This window comes from Drosophila mojavensis, unplaced genomic scaffold (assembly GCF_018153725.1).
Source record: "Drosophila mojavensis isolate 15081-1352.22 unplaced genomic scaffold, ASM1815372v1 contig_136, whole genome shotgun sequence".
NCBI lineage: Eukaryota > Metazoa > Arthropoda > Insecta > Diptera > Drosophilidae > Drosophila > Drosophila mojavensis.
This window is the reverse complement of record NW_025318667.1, coordinates 7764906-7787287: the sequence shown is the minus strand read 5'-3', so window position 1 is coordinate 7787287 and position 22382 is coordinate 7764906. Positions and strand designations below refer to the sequence as shown.

The 22382-nt window shown below is 46.0% G+C and overlaps 2 protein-coding genes and 2 long non-coding RNA genes across 9 annotated transcripts; 1 reads left to right on the top strand and 3 right to left on the bottom strand.

The window, feature by feature from the left end:
* Positions 1–754: 754 nt before the first annotated feature.
* LOC122757887 lies at positions 755–2102 on the bottom strand. The gene is made up of 2 exons (XR_006358068.1): positions 1926–2102; positions 755–1862 (listed from the first exon to the last, which is right to left on the bottom strand). It is a non-coding gene; the product is annotated as an uncharacterized LOC122757887 (long non-coding RNA).
* Positions 805–1609, top strand: LOC122757886. Its single transcript, XR_006358067.1, has 2 exons — positions 805–895; positions 960–1609. It is a non-coding gene; the product is annotated as an uncharacterized LOC122757886 (long non-coding RNA).
* Positions 2103–4198: 2096 nt separating the features above from the next.
* Positions 4199–7129, bottom strand: LOC6584961 (protein piccolo). Its single transcript, XM_002010555.4, has 2 exons — positions 6968–7129; positions 4199–6892 (listed from the first exon to the last, which is right to left on the bottom strand). Exons 1-2 carry the CDS (start codon positions 7046–7048, stop codon positions 4379–4381), a joined length of 2595 nt encoding a protein of 864 aa, XP_002010591.1. The 5' UTR covers positions 7049–7129; the 3' UTR covers positions 4199–4378.
* A 4000-nt stretch (positions 7130–11129) lies between these two features.
* Positions 11130–20539, bottom strand: LOC26527928 (mucin-2). 6 transcript variants are annotated; one of them, XM_044008255.1, is made up of 3 exons: positions 20454–20539; positions 13911–20007; positions 11130–13298 (listed from the first exon to the last, which is right to left on the bottom strand). In XM_044008255.1, exons 1-3 carry the CDS (start codon positions 20490–20492, stop codon positions 11389–11391), a joined length of 8046 nt encoding a protein of 2681 aa, XP_043864190.1. In that variant the 5' UTR covers positions 20493–20539; the 3' UTR covers positions 11130–11388. The 6 variants fall into 6 exon arrangements, with proteins under 6 accessions (XP_043864190.1, XP_043864193.1, XP_043864187.1 ...); XM_044008258.1 differs by having other exon boundaries at positions 11130–14738; positions 15351–20007; XM_044008252.1 differs by having other exon boundaries at positions 11130–15872; positions 16467–20007.
* Positions 20540–22382: the final 1843 nt, after the last annotated feature.

Genomic DNA, 22382 nt, shown 5'->3' with positions numbered 1-22382 from the left:
ATTTGCCCATTGTTTTTATCCCCTGGCTTTAGCTTCAGATATGCAGCCTTAATTGCTGCTGCAGCAATATCAAACACATTCCCCATCAATTATTTTCAGAGCAATTTAAAGCCAACATTTTTGCACAGTAACTGTATCTACATATACATGTATATATGTACGACTTAGTTGTTGACGTTCAGGTGAATTCCTCCAGCTGCTGAGGTGTCTTCGGTGTGTATTATGATGACTTCATAATTATTGGAATCATGAGCTTATGACTTGGCGGAACTTGTCATTAAACAGTAATTCTAGTTCTCTATGTAAATCAAATCTATCAAATGAAATATTTGGAGTAGAGCTGCAGTAAGTAAAGCCACGGAAGCTTAGTCGGAGGCGTGAGGGATCACAGCGATACGGAATTCCGCTGCTGACTTTGACTCTTTGCTGTCTCAGTGCTGCTACCCAGTGGCGACGACCTGAATGAGGTCTGTTGAAATAATGCATTACATACGACAAAAAAGTAATGCATTACCTATGAACATTTTTTTCAGCGCATTTGTAATGTACAAAATAAAAAGTGCTACTCATACGACAGAATCGAGCTCTTGTCAACTTCGTTTCTGTATGCCCCTTCCCCGCTAACCAACAAACGATTTTCGTCTTTCGTTGCGTCGCGACGAAATCGCCGAATTTCGTTTTGGACTTTACCGTTTTTTGCATGGAATGCGTGCCTTCTTTCGTTTGGTTTTTTTGTCTATGCCTATTCCTTTTGTGTGTATAGTGTTAATGAGTGTAAATACAAGTTCAAAAATGCATATGTGTGATGATTTCTGTTTTCGTTTTACCCGCCGCGGCGCGTCACTTTTCTGCTATTGTTGAGCCGTGCGGACGTAAATTTAAAGGGAAGTATCTGGTATGTATACATCATCTTACATGTATTTTTAATGACAAAAAAATTAATATTGTTTAATTTACAGATGCTGTAAAAACCGAAGGGTCCACTAAGAAGACCTATATAAGTACAATAAGAAACTGCTTTCGGGTCCAGAAAGGTCGACTGGCAAAGCAGAAGTTCGATAATAAGGACAAACTAGATAATAAGACATAGCTTTAGATTTAGATGTAGATAGATATAATAAAATAGTAATAATACATAGTTTAAGACTATACATTTATTTATAGATATTAAGAAATAATAAATAATAATTTTTAAAAATTAAAACAAAAAATACTGCATTACTCAAGCGTTTCTATCTTTCAATTAGTAATCAATTATTTCTCCAATTACATTGCATTAAGAAGTAAGCCATTTTATATAGTGGGAAAATGGGTTGCAGGTATATTGTGTTGTAATGTACGCACATTACTAACCCATAAGCGATTTTGAAAATGTATAAGGCGTTTTCTTCAGGTTGCGGAATTTCTACATTACAATATTTAAAAAGTATACGCATGGGTAATGGAGAGCCGAAGGAAACTTCGTCACCTCATTACTTTCTGCATTACAAAATTCAATAATTTCATGCACCCGGGAGAAAAAGCGGCCATTCCTTAAAAAAGTAAGGCAGCTTGTAATCGATCTTTTCATGCACACAGGCGACAAGTAATCCATGAGTAATGGACAAAATAATGGGCATTTCCGCCACTGGGTAAATACTCGGAGTCAAACGGTTGCCTCTTATCTTAACTTGAATTTATATAGTATGTGAAAGTTTGCTGGAATGCAAAAGCAATTTACAAAGTTCTCTCCCAGGTATAGGAATACAATGGAGTTACAATAACGTCTGGCCGCCATTTCCAGGATTTAGTTCAACTTTTCAGCTGTCTTTATTCAGTATGGAGCGTAAGCTCAGTAGAATCCGGTTAGAACCACGCTCAAGCTGTATAAGTTCAACTGTATATATCATTTTAAATATATGAAAGTGAATATTAAAAGGACTTACTAATTCAAATCCAAAACTCGTATATTTATGGGGACACATTTCTGCCTGATATCGATGAATCTGCAGTTGGATAATTAGTCAACAATCACGCAAAGAAATTACCTTTATAGGTAAACAACTCCTGCCAGCTGTCATAGCGATTGCTATGCTAAGCAACATTGGAATATTAAAAGCCAATTCGATTGTCATTCACTGCGATTGCTGCGCAGTTATCGATAGCCGCCCCGGGGTGGGCAATATATGTACATATTTTGAAATGTAAATACAACAGTTAAGTGAGCTTGCTAACTTATTAATATGCCACTTTAGGTGCGTCTCTCGCACGCCCTCTCGCTCTGTCGCCCCCTCTGGCAGACAACAATCGAGTTAGAAGATGAAATTCCAGCTGGGCAGCAGCACCGAAAATAATGAACTCCCAAATGAAGTGAAACAAAAAGAAGCACACAATATTAATTATTCATATTTCATTAGTGAACGCCGACGCCCCCGAGTGGAGCGGGTGGAGCGGGTGGAGCGACTGTAGCTCTCGTCAAGGGTTTGCCGGGCGGAGTCAAGGAAAGGCGTGTGCCATATAAAATTTATAAAAATCAAAGTAATGTAGCGCTTGCCAGCGAGCAGGACTTTTGCATGAGACAGAGAGAGAGAGAGAGTGCGAGAGAGCATGCCAGAGAGAGATAGAGAGCGTGGGTGTAGTCTACCTGGCTGCTGCTTTGGCAGGCATCATCATTTGTCTTGGCGTTTTGGGAGTCGCGGCAGTCGCATTGATGAATGAAGTGCGTACACATTGCCTCTGAAAAGGCCAAAAGGCCAGGCGACATTAAAAATGCACACGCAATCAGAAAATGTTTCCCTGCCCCAGACGCCAGTTGCCAGTTGCCAGTTGCCAGTTAGAGGTGGCAGCAGCAGCAGCAGCAATCCCGTTGATGGATCAACACCGAACAGATAAGACAGCCTTTGGTTGGGGTAATGAGCCAGTTGAAGTGGGCCAAAGCACGGCCCATCAACTTTTCACCTCTTTCATACACACACAGAGCTTTTCTTGTACTCCTTCTTGTTCCTCAGCTTCATCGTCTTTCTTTTTTTGTAAGCCTTTGAGCTGGGCCTTTGCCTGGCTGCTCTGTCGCCCTGTCGTCGTTTATAATTTGTTTGGGCTTTCAGCGGCCGTCCAAAGCAATTACCGTGCTCAAGGTGCACTTGCTCACACTCACTGCCCTATTTCCCTCTCTCTCTCCCTCTCTCTCTCTCTCTCTCTCTCTCTCTCTCTCTCTCTCTGTCTGGAAAACTACGCAGTGAACAATTCGGCTTGACTTGAGGCGAACATTTGACCGTGCCGCGTCCCATCATCTTATCGGGTTCACTTACTGGGTCAACTTTCTGCCGACATCCCTGCTGGCCGCCCCTCCCCCTCTCTGACTCCTCACTGCCCACTCACTGTGATTTATTATGCCTGTGCGCCTGCTTTTGCTGCTGTTGAGGCTATTTTCTTTGGCACGTTCACGCTGAGAAAACAGTCGCCTCCACGCATGGCAGCCTCCTGTCATATGTATATGTATGTAAGTGCGTGTGTGTGTGTGTGTGTGTGTGCGTGTGTGTGTGTTGTTGCGTGTTGACCCGTTCGACACCCATTAATATGCAGTGATTCGCATTGCTGATGTACTCAGCCGAAGCTTTTCATGCCACGATAAATTTTATTAAGCAATTTGCTTTCCATACGTAAAAGTCTCCCTTGGCTTAATTTCAGGTGCAGGTGCATTTACTTTCGCGTTGCTCAAATCAACAGCTTTTGTGTTATCGAGCACTGATAACATTCTGGTTCAATTTGGCTGCAGAATTCAAACGCTTTCGATAGGTGTGCAATTTAGTTGCTCCATTGGCTGCAAAACTATCGATTAATGTATTGTAGTATCGATAAGAACTTTTCTTTGCTGCAGTGGTGAAGCAAAGCTATTCGCTTAACCTATGCATGGCTGTGATCATTCCATCTCGCTTTATCTAACCACATGCGCATTTTTCTCTCTTCTACTTTGCATGCAAAGTCGATAATATCGATAGTAAGTGCATATCGATTGTGCTTCAACTGTTTTGGTGGTTTCGGTAGTTTTACCATATGAACAATTGCTAAAGACCAATATATATCGATAAGCCTCAATATCAATGTTACCGATAGTTATTAGTTATTCGCAATTATTGATGTGATAAATTTAATATTGGTCAAATACTTTTAATGCTATATATAAAGTAATTAAAACAGAAACATTAAAACGCCATGCAAATTCTATTTGAGCCACTCTCACTTCAACTTGAGCTCAACGCTCAGATGTTTAAGTATCGTGTATTTTATTTTGATTGCTTGCTATCGATATAGTCGATGAGAGTACATATTCATTTCAATTACAAGGGATTACATATTCATTTAAAATTATTTTTAGTATTGAGATTATTAATTATTTGATTTACTTATTTGATTCTTCTGAATCGGAGCTGCTGGTCGATGTATCGGATAGATTCAATTCTGGCAAATCTGGTATAGTAGTGTCTTCAGTAAGCACCTCGTATTCCACACGCACTGCTTCGTTATCCATGCGCAAAAGGGCTTTGAGCTCGCGCACCAATTCTGGCTCCGGCGGATCAACTGTCTTAGATCTCATAGCGTTCTTGATGCGACGCCTGCGCACATGACGAAAGGGTGGACAGAGGCCATGGGGCCACAGGTATTTATCGTCCACTCTCACGATTTCATTAGTATTCTCTTCTTCTGGTGACTTTGGTCTTTCTATTCCAAAAAAGCTTGGTCCAAAGCTGCCTGCTTCAGTCGACGTCTCCAAACCACTAGGCGACCACCATCCAAGTGGGGCCATCATATCAAACGGAGTTTGCATTCCAACAGGCGACCACATTTCGTCCGGAGTCCACATTTCGCCCGGCGGCATCATTTCATTCGGATTAAACATATCGTTCGGAGTAAACATTTGGTTCGGCGCCCACATTCCGATCGGCGTCGACATATCGAACGGAGCATTCATTCCGCTAAGCGGCGGCTTATTGACTGGCGTCTGCATTCCAATCGGAGTCGGCATTTGCTTTCCGTCCGGCGTACGCTTCTTATCGGACTTGTCCTTGTCATCCGCCTTTTGCTCCTTACCCGGCTGTTGGTTTCCACCCGACTGCTGCTCCTTACCCGACGATTTCTGTTGATTCTCAGACTTGTTCTTCTTATCGGGCTTCTGGTTTTCCCCCGACTTCGGCTCCTTACCTTTTTTATCCATCTTCTGTTTCTTAATCGGCGTTTGCTCTACGTCCGATGACTGCGGTGAACCCGGCATCTGCATTCCGATCGGTGTCTGCATTCCACGCGGCATCGGCTCCTGATTCATAGCCGGTGTCGGTTTTTCGAGTGCCTTCCTTCCGAGAGGAAAAAAGCGACTGATACTCGGCGGCTCATCAGCCGGCGGCTTATTTCCAAAAGGAATCGGCATTTCGAGCGGCTTTTGCTGAGTGCCCGGCATCTGCTTTCCAATCGGGGACTGCTTTCCGATCGGGGACTGCTTTCCGATCGGGGACTGCTTTCCGAGCGCCTTCTTTCCGAGAGGGAAAAAGCGACTGATGCTCGGCGGCTCATCAGCCGGCGGCTGCATTCCAACAGGAGTCGGCATTTCGAGCGGCTTTTGCTGAGTGCCCGGCTTCGGCTGCATTCCGAGCACATTCTTCCTTCCGAGAGGAAAGAAGCAAGTGATACCCTGCTTCTGCATTTCAACCGGAATCTGCTGTCCGGCCGGCTGGGTCGTCGGATTCTTGCGCGGTCTCCCACGCTTCTTGGGTACGTTTTCATTCTGCATTCCAACCGGAGTCGGCATTACGATCGGCATCTGCTGTCCGCCCGCCTCCTGCTGTAATCCTGGCATCTGGATTTCAGTCGTAGCATTTTTGCGGGGTCTACCGCGCTTCTTAGGTACATTTTCATTCTGCATTCCAGTCGGAGCCGGAGTCGGCATTACGATCGGCATCTGCTGTCCGCCCGCCTCCTGCTGTAATCCTGGCATCTGGACTTCAGTCGTAGCATTTTTGCGGGGTCTACCGCGCTTCTTAGGTACATTTTCATTCTGCATTCCAGTCGGAGCCGGAGTCGGCATTACGATCGGCATCTGCTCTCCGCCCGCCTCCTGCTGTAATCCTGGCATCTGGATTTCAGTCGTAGCATTTTTGCGGGGTCTACCGCGCTTTTTGGGTGCAGTTTGATTCGGAGTTGCAAACAGAGTTGGTATTTCGATCGGCATCTGCTCTCCAGCCGCCTCCTGCTGTAATCCTGGCATCTGGATTTCAGTCGTAGCATTTTTACGGGGTCTCCCACGCTTCTTGGGTGCGTTTTCATTCTGCACTCCAGCCGGAGTCGGCATTACGATCGGCATCTGTTCTCCACCCGCCTCCTGCTGTAATCCCGGCATCTGCGATTCAATCGTAGCATTTTTGCGGGGTCTCCCGCGCTTCTTAGGTACTAAATTATCTGTTTGTTTTTGGTTTTTCTTGCCATTTTTTCCAGTATCTGAACTGTATATCTTGAGACCTATATTTTCCTCATCTGGTTGTTTCCCTAGCTCAAAATCCGCACTATCCAACCAACCAAATGGAAATTGATACCAAAAGTTTAGGTCTAAGTCATTAATTCCTAGCTCATTGTCAAATGCCTTTAGTTGCTCGTCATCGTCATATTTTGGTAAATTCTTCTCCCAATCTTTTGGTTGGTCTTCAGAGCAAACTAGCAGCTGACAGATATCAGCCGTTTTATATAAATTGACATTGTCGGTTGTTTTATAGCTCTCCACTAGGTTGGGCAAATCAACCAGCTTGGCGTACAACTGATTTGAGTTCACCCAAACCTCAGCGGTTCGCATATCATTATACAGATGAATGGATAATACCTCATTGATATTACCCGCATCTATGGCATCTCGCACAACGTCCGCCTGCCCCTGAATTCAGATATAGAAGATGCAGCATAATGCACAAAACTGCTGGCAGTAATTCTAATTATATTTAATATTTACCACTGGAAAGCGTATTATAAACTGATTTTCCAACTCATCGATTCGCTCCTCATTAAAGAAGGGCAAACTATCCCAAGACATTTTTATTAAAAAAAAAAAATTTTTTTTTCTGAATTTTTTTTCTAGTAATTTTACGAGCAGCACAAATCACACAATGCCCCAAATGGCAAATGACATCTCACTACGAATAGTGTTGACAAACGACAGTTGTATATCGACTAAAGTCAATGAATATGTGATGGACTATTATTCGATTTGCTCTGACAACTTGGGTGCCTTACACAACTCTAAGCCAGGGTATCCACAGTCGAATAGAAATATTCAGCATATGCGTTAGCTTTGACGGTATTATTTTGGGATTTTGCTGGTGCTTGAAATGAGTTAACAGAGAAAATGCCAATCCGACCACACAGAGCCTTGCAGCATATTTGTTGTTCTCTATATTAACTACAGAATTTAACTAATTCTGATTGAGAATATTTTATATAGCTTATTTTGTATATCTCTGCGGTCTAATTAGGCATTTTATTTGTAACTCAGAATTAATAAAGCAAGATACAAATTTCACTCGTAAATGAGTATGAAAACTTTATAGATACTTGGAAATTGTTATTAAAAATTTTATAAATATTCTTTATAAATTTTGTAATAGTCAACTGTTACATTTTTCTTTATTTTTTCATTACTTCATGAACTCAGCGTCTCTCACAGAGCCATTTGTTTGCCATTCATGGATTTCTTAGAACTCCAGCTTTCAAGTCGTGCTGTTCAGGGCTTAGTCCTAGTCCCAGTATCCTCTACTGCAGCAAGCAGTCTGTGTTTTATTAGCACTTCTAACAGATTTCCTTTCGCTTTAAGTCGGAAAATCAGTTCATCACTTCATTGCATAATAAAGAGTCGTGTCTACTTTTTCTTAATATTTTTGAGAATTATATAAGGAACCTATGTTAAATAGTCCACTTGTATTTTATGTTTGACTTTTTTCGGCCTCGCATGTCCCTCTATAATGTATGAATACTTTCCATTTATTTGCATACAAGTTCAAGTTATTTCTATTAATATTCCATTGCGTATTCGCGCGAGAATATATTCCATTTTTAATAACACAAAACTTTATGAAATTTTTATAAATAAAAGGCGAGTGAGGCGCCAACAGCAACTAAAAAAAAAAAAAAAAAAAACAAACATGCCAAAAGGGGCAGCAGCAGCAGGAGGCGGAGACTGAGGCAAACAAATGGGATACAAGGCGAGATCTGCAGATGGGGCGGGACTTCGAGCTGAATCGGTCTGGCCTGGCGGAGTAGAGCCAAACAAAATAAAAAATACAGAAACAAAAAACAATTGAAATGTGAATATTAAATGTACAAGTACAAGATTTGTTCCTCCTGCTGCGGTCTTTGCAGGTGTCGTCCGCCACGCCCCTGCTGCGCCCTCAACTGCGGCAACTCCCTGCGGCGTCATTGTGTGCACTGCAAGTGCCAGCAACAACAACAACAACGGAGAAATAATAATACCATTTGAAGGCAACCACGTCGACTGATTGATGTCGAGATTTGCATGAGTAAACCAGCGGGTCGCCTACCCTTTAAGTCCGCTTTAGAGGCAACCGGCTATTCGTTTAGCCAAATGCTTTAAGCATATTGTTGCCTGATCTCTAAAACGTTTTTTGATTTCAGTTTAATATCCGGCAGGAACATCTATAAATCTACCTTTGTAACTATATATATTTCGAAACATTTTTGAAGTACGTTTGACATTTTATTCCTATATCTATGTCTACCTTTTCTCCTACAGCTAAATGGACATTTCGATGTACATATCTAAGAACCAATTTCAAAGTTTGGCTTGGATAAGTGGCCGGAGTCTGCTGGATTACATGAGCCCTCATAGTCAGCCAGAGCGTAGAGCCTAGAGCCCTAAAATCAAATTGTTAACGTTAACTGAAAGCCTTTCTGCATAGAACCAGACGCCACAATGGAAACTAATTGCAGGCCAAGCAAATTGTTTGCAACATCCTCAGCTCACGTTCACAATATAGAAATATCTGTATGTATATATGGTTATATGGTATAAAAGCCCGGAATATTTTCAGCAGAATATATAGTTCTTTCGCTCTATATGCGTGTGTGTGTGTGCGTGTGTGGGTGTGTGGGTGTGTGTGCCATGCAACGAGGCACATTAATTAAATAAAAATTGATTTTTCAAGCGCCTGAAATCCAATCAACGACCAGCTCCAAGTAGGGACAACAACGAGTGGCTCGCACATAGAGCTATGTCCTGGATCAGCGCATCAGCCTTGTGTAGGAGCAGTGAGCGGCAAGCGGCGAGCAGCGAGCAGCGCACCGCCCAACTCACCACCCACTGCTGCTGGTTGCCAAATGAAGTTAACAAAGTTTACGGTTTATTTTTTATATATATATAATTTTTTCTCTTTTTTGCCTTCGTTCGAGTTTTAATTTTTTTTTTTTTTTTTTTTTATCGTTTGCATAAGTATATAATATGGACATGGGCAGCTATTGTGGCTCTGGATATGCGATGCTTTATCCCATGGCACATAGTGCCACATGCCACATGCGTTTTGTATCGCCTTTAACCATTGGCCACAGTTTAATGTGCGCTGTCGCCCTTTTTGCGGGGCGGCATTTAAACCACAGCAAGTCATCAGGCAAATTGAATTTTCAACGTATGCTAGCATAGTGAGTGTGTGTGTGTGTGTGTGCGTGGCACGCCCACAATTACAATGCCTGACTTAAAGCTCTACTTGTTTTATATAGCACTTATAGCAACTACTACCACCACTACTACGACTACTTCCCCCAGCCCCGAGAGCCGCCGCTTTGGTTCCTGGTCAACGCCATTTGCCGTTCGCTTCTTTCGTTTCTCGTTACAAAATTACCCACGATAAAAATTGAATTACTTCGTCGTGGAGCTGGCTGGCTGGCTGGCTGGCATCACATTCTAGTCTGCCTCCTGGTCATGCCGAGATCCGTGACTTGATGGGCTCTGGGTCGGGGCCCGAGTCCCCTGGATAGCAGCAGCAGCAGCATTGTCGCTGCAAAGTGTTATGCTTACTCTTGACTCGCCCAAAGCCACGCCCGCGTCTCAGCGAACACTACTTAGGCAACGTTGAAACTGTCGCCGAGCCTGCTCCCTGTCTGGGCTGGGTCTGGGCCTGGGTCCTGGTCCTGTTCCTGGTGCTGGTGCTGGTGCTGGTCCTGGTTCAGAAGTCTGCACCTAGCACCCTCTTCTTACACTCTTCTAGCATACTTCTACTCTGTCCCTCTTGTCCTTTCCCTATCTCTGTGTGTGTGTGTGTATGACTTCATCTAATGATAAATGAGCTGCAATGGATGACAGCGAATCAACTTAAGTGTATTGCTCTGCTTCGGTGACACTCCCAACGCCCACCTAACAGCACAGCCAGCCCACCTACCCCTGTTGACTACATGTCCTGCAGGCAAGTCTGTGCCATTGCCTTTGCCTTTGCCTTTGCCGTTGCCGTTGCGCTGTCATCCAATGCACTTTCCCTTAACGCTCTCTGCTTGTGTTTACGTTTCACTTCAAATTTCTATGCTACACTAAATATTTACATAGGAAAAACTTTGCAAGTGTAAGTGAAACGCTTTAAAGATGTTCGAGCACAAAAAGCTGCAAGAAAAAAAAAAAAAAGAAGCTAAAACTAAAACTTGAGCGAATGTTTCGCTACTCATTAACTTATCGGAAACTTCTTTTTTATGGCATGGCTAATTAGAGAGATTGGAATTTAATGATTGCAGCTGGGACCAGCTCGAATGAAAGCAGAGATGCAAAGAGATACAAATTGTTGTCGGAAGAAAAGCGTGACAGCAATCGCATGTGCCAGGCTAAGCTCATGTTACTTGCTAATCAATTTAAGTGCATTGCATTTACATTACTCCCTATACTCTCTCTGTATTAAAGTTGGCTGACTGAAATAAATATTTTTCCAGAAATAAATATAATTCAGTGATCCTTACTGATTATTGTAGTTATTGTTCATTGTTTTATGATTAGGTTAGGCGTCGAATCGGACATCCATCTAACAGATAGATAAGGACATTTGATAAACGACCTTTCTCATGATAATAGACGGAGTTTTATAAGTTGACACACTTGTTATACACGTAAATCAACCAAACACGACTTTCAAAGAGCAATTAACACCGGACTTTATTTTAATTAATGCATATATAAGTTATATTTTATTTGGAAGACTAGTTTTTACAATAAATAAAAAAAAAAAAGTATCTAGTAAGTTATTATATGTTGCGTGTATATATATCGTTGCTAATATCATTGAATTTATTGTGAGATTATATATTTGGAATGTTACAGTTTTCGTTTCTGTTTTTGTTTCAGTTTCCATTCACTTCGTTTCGCAGCGGCTGCTCCAACAGGGCCCCCTACTTGTGCAGGCAGACGGCATCGTTCTTGGAGACGCACTTGAGAAGGCGGTAGTCGAAACGTTCCTTGTTGTCGCAGCGCAGATGGACGAATCGATGTTTGCCGGACTTCTTGATTTCGCAACGGTAATATTTACGGCAGTCGCGCACATCTGGATAGGCATCGTCTTCATCGCATTCGTCTTCGTTTCTTAGCTTTTTTATGACTTTCTTTACAAATTCCCTTTTCTCTTTGGAGCTCAGATCGTCGTTGTCCTCATCTTCGTTGGACTTCTTCTGTTCGCTGTCTTTCTCTTCTTTCTCCTCTTTCTCTTCTTTGGAATCCTTTGGTTTTTTCTTATCTTTTTTGTCATTCTTATCCTCAGATGAGCTGCTAGATTGTTTCTTATCGCTGTCATTTTCCTCATTTGAGTCTTTTGACTTGTTGTTTTCCTTCTTCTTATCTTCCTTTTCTTCTTTCCGCTTATTTTCCTTTTCTTTTTTCTTCTCATCAGAACTGTTTTCATTGGAGTCCGACTTCTTCTTGTCCTGCTCTTTGGACTGGTCCTTTTCTGACTTTGGCTTCTTCTTATCCTTGGGATTCTTTTTGCTCTCTTCAACCGAAGCATTCTCATTAGAGACTGGTCCATCAGACGGTTGCTCTACTGATTCATTTGTCTCCGGCTTTTTGGGACTTTCTGTCGGGGCTGATGTTGGTGCCACTGTGGGAGCTGTTGTAGGCTTCTTAGTTGGACGCCAACCATTGACCCAATCAAGCCAATTAGGCCAGAATGGATTTCCAGAGGGGGTATTTCCACTGTTACTGCCATTGCTGTTGCCCGGCTGCGATGGTCTCTGTGGCCAGAATGGATGTTGCGGAACGGGTCGAATAGGTGGACGTGGATGAACGGGACGGATGGGATGATTCGGGCGCCATGGACTTGGCCATGATCCCGGCCATGAGCCTGGCCATGAACCAGGTCTACCTGGATACACAGGGACTGAAGGGACAGACGGTACGGAAGGATAAGTGGGAGAATTGGGACCAACTGGGGAGTTAGGATCAACAGGACTGTTGGGATTCACTGGGGAGTTAGGGTCAACTGGTGCATTGGGGTCTACTGGTGCATTCGGATCAACTGGTGCGTTCGGATCAACTGGTGCGTTAGGATCCACAGGCGCGTTGGGATCTACTGGTGCGTTGGGATCAACTGGTGCATTAGGGTCAATTGGTGCGTTGGGATCTACTGGTGCGTTGGGATCAACTGGTGCATTAGGATCAATTGGTGCATTCGGATCCACCGGGGCATTCGGATCAACTGGTGCATTCGGATTGACCGGGGCATTGGGATCAACCGGTGCATTAGGTTCTACTGGAGCGTTGGGATCAACCGGCGCGTTAGGGTCCACTGGTGCATTGGGATCCACAGGGGCGTTTGGATCTACTGGAGCGTTGGGATTAACTGGCGCGTTAGGGTCCACTGGTGCATTGGGATCAACTGGTGCATTGGGATCGACCGGGGCATTCGGATCAACTGGTGCGTTAGGATCCACAGGTGCGTTGGGATCTACTGGTGCGTTGGGATCAACTGGCGCGTTGGGATCCACTGGCGCGTTAGGGTCCACTGGTGCATTGGGATCAACAGGTGCATTCGGATCGACCGGGGCATTGGGATCAACTGGTGCATTGGGATCCACCGGGGCATTGGGATCAACTGGTGCATTAGGATCCACAGGTGCGTTGGGATCTACTGGTGCATTAGGATCCACAGGTGCGTTGGGATCTACTGGTGCATTAGGGTCAACTGGTGCATTAGGATCCACAGGTGCGATGGGATCCACTGGTGCGTTGGGATCAACTGGTGCATTAGGGTCAATTGGTGCATTCGGGTCCACCGGGGCATTGGGATCAACTGGTGCATTAGGGTCAACTGGAGCATTGGGATCCATTGGTGCATTGGGATCAACTGGTGCATTGGGATCCACAGGTGCGTTGGGATCCACTGGTGCGTTGGGATCAACTGGTGCATTAGGGTCAACTGGAGCATTGGGATCCACTGGTGCATTCGGATCAACTGGTGCATTCGGATCGACCGGGGCATTGGGATTTACTGGAGCGTTGGGATCAACTGGTGCATTGGGATCAACTGGTGCATTCGGATCGACTGGTGCATTGGGATCCACAGGGGCGTTTGGATCAACTGGTGTGTTAGGGTCCACTGGTGCGTTGGGATCAACTGGGGCGTTTGGATCTACTGGAGCGTTGGGATCAACTGGCGCGTTAGGGTCCACTGGTGCATTGGGATCCACTGGTGCATTGGGATCCATTGGGGCATTGGGATCAACTGGTGCATTAGGATCCACAGGTGCGTTGGGATCTACTGGTGCATTAGGGTCAACTGGAGCATTGGGATCAACTGGTGCATTAGGATCCACAGGTGCGTTGGGATCCACTGGTGCGTTGGGATCAACTGGTGCATTAGGGTCAATTGGTGCATTCGGGTCCACCGGGGCATTGGGATCAACTGGTGCATTAGGGTCAACTGGAGCATTGGGATCCACTGGTGTGTTAGGGTTCACTGGTGCGTTGGGATCAACTGGGGCGTTTGGATCTACTGGAGCGTTGGGATCAACTGGCGCGTTAGGGTCAACTGGAGCATTGGGATCCACTGGTGCATTCGGATCGACCGGGGCATTGGGATCAACTGGTGCATTGGGATCCACCGGGGCATTGGGATCAACTGGTGCATTAGGATCCACAGGTGCGTTGGGATCTACTGGTGCATTAGGGTCAACTGGAGCATTGGGGTCAATTGGTGCATTCGGGTCCACCGGGGCATTGGGATCAACTGGCGCGTTAGGGTCAACTGGAGCATTGGGATCCACTGGTGCATTGGGATCAACAGGTGCATTCGGATCGACCGGGGCATTGGGATCAACTGGTGCATTGGGATCGACCGGGGCATTCGGATCAACTGGTGCGTTAGGATCCACAGGTGCGTTGGGATCTACTGGTGCGTTGGGATCAACTGGCGCGTTGGGATCCACTGGCGCGTTAGGGTCCACTGGTGCATTGGGATCAACAGGTGCATTCGGATCGACCGGGGCATTGGGATCAACTGGTGCATTGGGATCCACCGGGGCATTGGGATCAACTGGTGCATTAGGATCCACAGGTGCGTTGGGATCTACTGGTGCATTAGGATCCACAGGTGCGTTGGGATCTACTGGTGCATTAGGGTCAACTGGTGCATTAGGATCCACAGGTGCGATGGGATCCACTGGTGCGTTGGGATCAACTGGTGCATTAGGGTCAATTGGTGCATTCGGGTCCACCGGGGCATTGGGATCAACTGGTGCATTAGGGTCAACTGGAGCATTGGGATCCATTGGTGCATTGGGATCAACTGGTGCATTGGGATCCACAGGTGCGTTGGGATCCACTGGTGCGTTGGGATCAACTGGTGCATTAGGGTCAACTGGAGCATTGGGATCCACTGGTGCATTCGGATCAACTGGTGCATTCGGATCGACCGGGGCATTGGGATTTACTGGAGCGTTGGGATCAACTGGTGCATTGGGATCAACTGGTGCATTCGGATCGACTGGTGCATTGGGATCCACAGGGGCGTTTGGATCAACTGGTGTGTTAGGGTCCACTGGTGCGTTGGGATCAACTGGGGCGTTTGGATCTACTGGAGCGTTGGGATCAACTGGCGCGTTAGGGTCCACTGGTGCATTGGGATCCACTGGTGCATTGGGATCCATTGGGGCATTGGGATCAACTGGTGCATTAGGATCCACAGGTGCGTTGGGATCTACTGGTGCATTAGGGTCAACTGGAGCATTGGGATCAACTGGTGCATTAGGATCCACAGGTGCGTTGGGATCCACTGGTGCGTTGGGATCAACTGGTGCATTAGGGTCAATTGGTGCATTCGGGTCCACCGGGGCATTGGGATCAACTGGTGCATTAGGGTCAACTGGAGCATTGGGATCCACTGGTGTGTTAGGGTTCACTGGTGCGTTGGGATCAACTGGGGCGTTTGGATCTACTGGAGCGTTGGGATCAACTGGCGCGTTAGGGTCAACTGGAGCATTGGGATCCACTGGTGCATTCGGATCGACCGGGGCATTGGGATCAACTGGTGCATTGGGATCCACCGGGGCATTGGGATCAACTGGTGCATTAGGATCCACAGGTGCGTTGGGATCTACTGGTGCATTAGGGTCAACTGGAGCATTGGGGTCAATTGGTGCATTCGGGTCCACCGGGGCATTGGGATCAACTGGCGCGTTAGGGTCAACTGGAGCATTGGGATCCACTGGTGCATTGGGATCAACAGGTGCATTCGGATCGACCGGGGCATTGGGATCAACTGGTGCATTGGGATCCACCGGGGCATTGGGATCAACTGGTGCATTAGGATCCACAGGTGCGTTGGGATCTACTGGTGCATTAGGGTCAACTGGAGCATTGGGATCCACTGGTGCATTGGGATCAACTGGTGCATTAGGGTCAATTGGTGCATTCGGGTCCACCGGGGCATTGGGATCAACTGGTGCATTAGGGTCAACTGGAGCATTGGGATCCACTGGTGCATTAGGGTCAACTGGAGCATTGGGATCAACTGGTGCATTAGGATCCACAGGTGCATTAGGGTCAACTGGAGCATTGGGATCCACAGGTGTGTTAGGGTCCACTGGTGCGTTGGCATCAACTGGGGCGTTTGGATCTACTGGAGCGTTGGGATCAACTGGTGCATTAGGGTCAACTGGAGCATTGGGATCCACTGGTGTGTTAGGGTCCACTGGTGCGTTGGGATCAACTGGTGCATTGGGATCCACAGGTGCGTTGGGATCGACTGGTGCGTTGGGATCAACTGGTGCATTAGGGTCAATTGGTGCATTCGGGTCCACCGGGGCATTGGGATCAACTGGTGCATTCGGATCAACTGGTGCATTGGGATCGACCGGGGCGTTCGGATCTACTGGAGCGTTGGGGTCAACTGGAGCATTGGGATCCACTGGTGCATTGGGATCAACTGGTGCATTAGGGTCAACTGGAGCATTGGGATCCACTGGTGCATTGGGATCAACAGGTGCATTGGGATCTACTGGAGCGTTGGGATCAACTGGTGCATTAGGGTCAACTGGAGCATTGGGATCCACTGGTGCATTCGGATCAACTGGTGCATTCGGATCGACCGGGGCATTGGGATCTACTGGAGCGTTGGGATCAACTGGTGCATTAGGATCAACTGGTGCATTAGGATCCACAGGTGCGTTGGGATCTACTGGTGCGTTGGGATCAATTGGTGCATTCGGGTCCACCGGGGCATTGGGATCAACTGGTGCATTCGGATCAACTGGTGCATTGGGATCGACCGGGGCGTTCGGATCTACTGGAGCGTTGGGGTCAACTGGAGCATTGGGATCCACTGGTGCATTGGGATCAACTGGTGCATTAGGGTCAACTGGAGCATTGGGATCCACTGGTGCATTCGGATCGACCGGGGCATTGGGATCGACCGGGGCATTGGGATCTACTGGAGCGTTGGGATCAACTGGTGCATTCGGATCAACTGGTGCATTGGGATCGACCGGGGCGTTCGGATCTACTGGAGCGTTGGGGTCAACTGGAGCATTGGGATCCACTGGTGCATTGGGATCAACTGGTGCATTAGGGTCAACTGGAGCATTGGGATCCACTGGTGCATTCGGATCAACTGGTGCATTCGGATCGACCGGGGCATTGGGATCTACTGGAGCGTTGGGATCAACTGGTGCATTAGGATCAACTGGTGCATTAGGATCCACAGGTGCGTTGGGATCTACTGGTGCGTTGGGATCAATTGGTGCATTCGGGTCCACCGGGGCATTGGGATCAACTGGTGCATTCGGATCAACTGGTGCATTGGGATCGACCGGGGCGTTCGGATCTACTGGAGCGTTGGGATCTACTGGAGCGTTGGGATCAACTGGTGCATTAGGGTCAACTGGAGCATTGGGATCCACTGGTGCATTCGGATCAACTGGTGCATTCGGATCGACCGGGGCATTGGGATCTACTGGAGCGTTGGGATCAACTGGTGCATTGGGATCAACTGGTGCATTCGGATCGACTGGTGCATTGGGATCCACAGGGGCGTTTGGATCTACTGGAGCGTTGGGATCAACTGGCGCGTTAGGGTCCACTGGTGCATTGGGATCAACTGGTGCATTAGGGTCAACTGGAGCATTGGGATCCACTGGTGCATTGGGATCAACTGGTGCATTCGGATCGACCGGGGCATTGGGATCAACTGGTGCATTAGGGTCAACTGGTGCATTGGGATCAACTGGTGCATTGGGATCCACAGGGGCGTTTGGATCTACTGGAGCGTTTGGATCAACTGGTGCATTGGGATCAACTGGTGCATTAGGATCCACAGGCGCGTTGGGGTCCACTGGTGCATTGGGATCAACTGGTGCGTTAGGGTCCACTGGTGCATTGGGATCAACTGGTGCGTTAGGGTCGACTGGAGATATGGTAGTAGCTTCTGGACCCACTGGTTCATTAGGGTCGACTGGTGCATTCGGATCAACTGGCGCATTTGGATCCACTGGTGCGTTAGGATTTACTGGTGAATTGGGGTCGACTGGTGCAATAGGATCCACAGGGGCATTGGGATCCACAGGTGCATTGGGATCTACCGGAGCGTTGGGATCAACTGGTGCATTAGGGTCAACTGGAGCATTGGGATCAACTGGTGCATTAGGATCCACAGGTGCGTTGGGATCTACTGGTGCGTTGGGATCAACTGGTGCATTAGGGTCAATTGGTGCATTCGGATCTACTGGAGCGTTGGGATCAACTGGTGCATTAGGGTCAACTGGAGCATTGGGATCCACTGGTGTGTTAGGGTCCACTGGTGCGTTGGGATCAACTGGGGCGTTTGGATCTACTGGAGCGTTGGGATCAACTGGTGCATTAGGGTCAACTGGAGCATTGGGATCCACTGGTGCATTGGGATCAACTGGTGCATTCGGATCGACTGGTGCATTTGGATCCACAGGAGCGTTTGGATCTACTGGAGCGTTTGGATCAACTGGCGCGTTAGGGTCCACTGGTGCATTGGGATCCACTGGTGCATTGGGATCAACTGGTGCATTCGGATCGACCGGGGCATTGGGATCAACTGGTGCATTAGGGTCGACTGGTGCATTGGGGTCCACTGGAGATATGGTAGTAGCTTCTGGGTCCACTGGGGCATTAGGGTCGACTGGTGCATTCGGATCTACTGGTGCGCTGGGATCTACTGGTGCATTAGGGTCAACTGGAGCATTGGGGTCCACTGGAGATATGGTAGTAGCTTCTGGGTCCACTGGGGCATTAGGGTCGACTGGTGCATTCGGATCTACTGGTGCGCTGGGATCTACTGGTGCATTAGGGTCAACTGGAGCATTGGGGTCCACTGGAGATATGGTAGTAGCTTCTGGGTCCACTGGGGCATTAGGGTCGACTGGTGCATTCGGATCTACTGGTGCGCTGGGATCTACTGGTGCATTGGGGTCAACTGGAGCATTGGGGTCCACTGGAGATATGGTAGTAGCTTCTGGGTCTACTGGGGCATTTGGGTCGACTGGTGCATTCGGATCAACTGGCTCATTCGGATCTACTGGCGAATTTGGATCAACGGGTGCATTGGGGTCCACAGGAGCATTAGGGTCTACTGGTGCATTAGGGTCAACTGGTGCGTTTGGGTCCGTCGGAGATATGGTGGTGGCTTCTGGGCTAACTGGTGCGTTCGGGTCGGCTGGTGCATTGGGATCTGCTGGAGCGGTTGGACGAATGGGCAGAAGAGTTGTGCCCTCAGTGCTTTCAGTTGTATTTGGTACAACAGGTGCATTTGGGTCCAAGGGTGCATTAGGGTCAACCGGTGATATAGTTGTTACCTCTGGATCAACAGGTGTGGTAGGGTTAGCTGGCTCACTTGGGTTTACTGGAGGTAATGTCGTTACCTCCGGGAGAGTTGGCTTAGTTGGAGCATTTGGGATATTTGGATCTACTGTTGTACTGGGCTCGGAAGGTGAAATTGTAGTTTCCACTGGTATATTAGAAACAGTTGTTTCGCTCTCTCCCTGTCCAAGCGTTGTTTCAACAATTGGCTGAGCAGTTGTTAGCAAAGGCTCACTAGTAGTTGTCTCCACCGGTTCATTTGTCGTCTCATCGATAGCCGATGTTGTCTCAATGGGCAGCTGAGTAGTCGTTTGCGGTAAAGCTGCAGTTGTAGTGAGAATCACTAAGCCTTCAGTGCTATTGGCAACCACAATGCCTCCAGAGCTAGTCGTGGACTCTATGATAGCCGCTGATGCTCTGCCTCCGGTAATCGGATGATCGGTGACTGTTGTCATCTTGGCAACCGCAGCAGAGGACGCTTTGGGATCCACTTTAACGGGCACACAAATTTCCACGCCTTCATTGATGCAGCGCGTATTGAGTGGACACTGTAGGACACTGCCAGTTGCCACATTCCTTTCACAGAGCTGATAGGATGCTGGTCCAACGCAGATGGCTGGTTGTCCGCCGCAATTGATGCTAATGATCTGCGCACTGGTCTGTACGGCCTGATGCTGGCCATCGAACAGTGCGGCTAACTGTTGAAAATAAGGGTAATAAGGAAAAAAAAAGAAGAAAAAAAAAGAAAGAGAATAAAGAGTTTAGTATGTCTGGGCGATCGGTCGCACTGGTGCACTGTTTGTTACAAGTCGGAATCCCGGGACCGTAACAAATTACACTGGTTTAGTTTCACTTGCATAGGATACTTTCGAGTCGCCGCCGAGTGCTATAAACGATATCCAAAGTAGCAAGAATCCCGGCAGCTTTTGTTAGTTTGTTTGGTTTTAGTCACGCGTATCCAAAAGCCCGTAAAGTTGCCACACAAAATGGTTAATAAAATACAACTCATCAGTAACAGAAACAAAAAGTATTTCATTATTTTCAGATTTTGATTTGAGGTTCTGGCATGTGACGATGTGGGGAACGGGAATATCGGGTTTTGGGTTTTCGGGTGGCGCGTTAGTATAATCTATGTAACAATTACCACAAATAACATCAAAATCTTGAATGTTTTGTTCGTCATCGTCGAGGTGCGTTATGTATTTGGTTCGAATTAAAAATCGTTACTATTCACGGCATGGGCCAGCGAGTCGCTTTTATTCGAAACAAAAATAAACAACTAATGTCATCTGCACTTATCTCTAGCGAATCTGCTTGACGCTATGTAAATAGCCAATGATTATCTTTGTTTGTCCCAGATAAGTTTGCGACCAATTTATGATATTGCAGCTAAAATCTGAAGCGGCCTAAAGCTGTTTGCGGCTGTGAGCTACATATTCTGTTTTCAACAAAACTTGATATTTATTTGTTTTTATTTATTTATTTATTTTTATTTTTTTTTTTTTCTAATAGAAATTTTAAATTTGTAATTTATATATTTGTTATTTTTTCCGCCTCGTTGACGTAATGGAATAAAATGTGAAATTTTTTTAAACAATAAGATTAAATAAGATTTAAAAACAAATAATAATAATAATAATTTCAAACTACGGAAAGCTATTAAATGATAAGCCCAAACTTAGTAATTCTCGTTAGCCACTGTTAACTCAATATGCATCCACGCCAAGTTTGTCTATCAATAGCTGTAGATAAACTACATTTTGGAATTTAGTTAAACCGAAAAGTTAAGCAAATGTTTACAGAGATTACCAACAGCAAACAAACCACAAGGTAATAGTAATAAATACAAGTAGCCATAAACTTACTTCCCCCGGCTTAGTTTAATTGGCTGTGAAGTAGACCTTGGTAGTTTGTTGTAGACAAGAATTTCCGAGTAATTAAAATAATAGCTATGCTCTAGATTCAAATGCCGAATTCTGGGTAAGTTGGTCAAATCCATGAATCACAGCTCGTGCAAATAATAATAATAAAATAATAAACGTTTAACAAACGCTACTATCTGTGCAGGAGCTTCCGATGGTCATTAAGTTAAGCCAATGATGATATTTCACACATTTGTTTAACGGCCGTCCGTAATCTAAGTCTAGAGCTTTAATTTGTGTCTTTTTTTGGAATTTTTTTGTTTTCTTTGATAAACATAAACTAAACAAGGCTGCGCATTTCCTCTTGACAAATTTGCGCTATTTGCCCAAAAAGAGAAATTTGAAGACAAATAACAAACAGGAAAGACAATAATAATGGGGCGCATTGAATGTGAATTACCCTGTAGTAAGTTTAGGAGAATGAACGCAAATCATATTTTTTGCTTAGCTATACCAATTCGAATCAAGCTTATTTGAAAATCAATTAGATTTAGTCGTAGTTGTAGCAACTTAAATGCCATCATTGAAATACCCCATAGAAGTGTATTCATATTGAGAATTTGTTTTCAGCTAGTCCGAGACATGACAGGCCGGATATATGGTTCAAAGTGGATTCCTGCATAGATCATGACTAAGCCCAATTGGCTTATCTGGCAAGTACCGATGCTGATTGTATATCTATGCAAGCTACTGTTTGCCAGCGGGTCTGCAAAGCCCCAGGCAATGACGCAAGCAAAGGTGCTTGGCTTCGAGAGATTTTGTTTTCTCTTTTTTTTTTTTTTTTTTTTTTTTTTTTTTTGTATCTGTTGCGTATGTTTTTGCAAGCTTCACGATAAAGCCGAATGCTGTGTATATCAAAGGGGTGAAGAGGAAGAGCAGCTGGAATCCGCCAGATCAGCAATGATCATGATCATGAATTCGAGTGTGATAAGAGCTAGATTACACATGCGCTGGCTGTCCCCGTAGTGCTTATCGCACAGCTACACGATCCGTCAAGATAAATCAGTCAGTTAGTTAGCTAAAATCCACATATATTTTGAAATCCACGAGCGGTGGGCGTGGTAGGCACATCCCCCTCCCCCGGCTGTCGTTTGAGCTGTATAACACACAATTGCAGCGTGGCATTAGGCATTATTTATGGGCAAAGGTCC

Coding starts and splice junctions, on each gene's coding strand:
- LOC6584961 (XM_002010555.4), bottom strand. CDS start 7,048: ATGTCTTGGGATAGTTTGCCCTTCTTTAATGAGGAGCGAATCGATGAG. Junction 6,893..6,967: donor TTATAATACGCTTTCCAGTG/GTAAATATTAAA, acceptor ATCTGAATTCAG/GGGCAGGCGGACGTTGTGCG.
- LOC26527928 (XM_015160654.2), bottom strand. CDS start 20,492: ATGACGAACAAAACATTCAAGATTTTGATGTTATTTGTG. Junction 20,008..20,453: donor AGATTTTGATGTTATTTGTG/GTAATTGTTACA, acceptor TATTTTCAACAG/TTAGCCGCACTGTTCGATGG.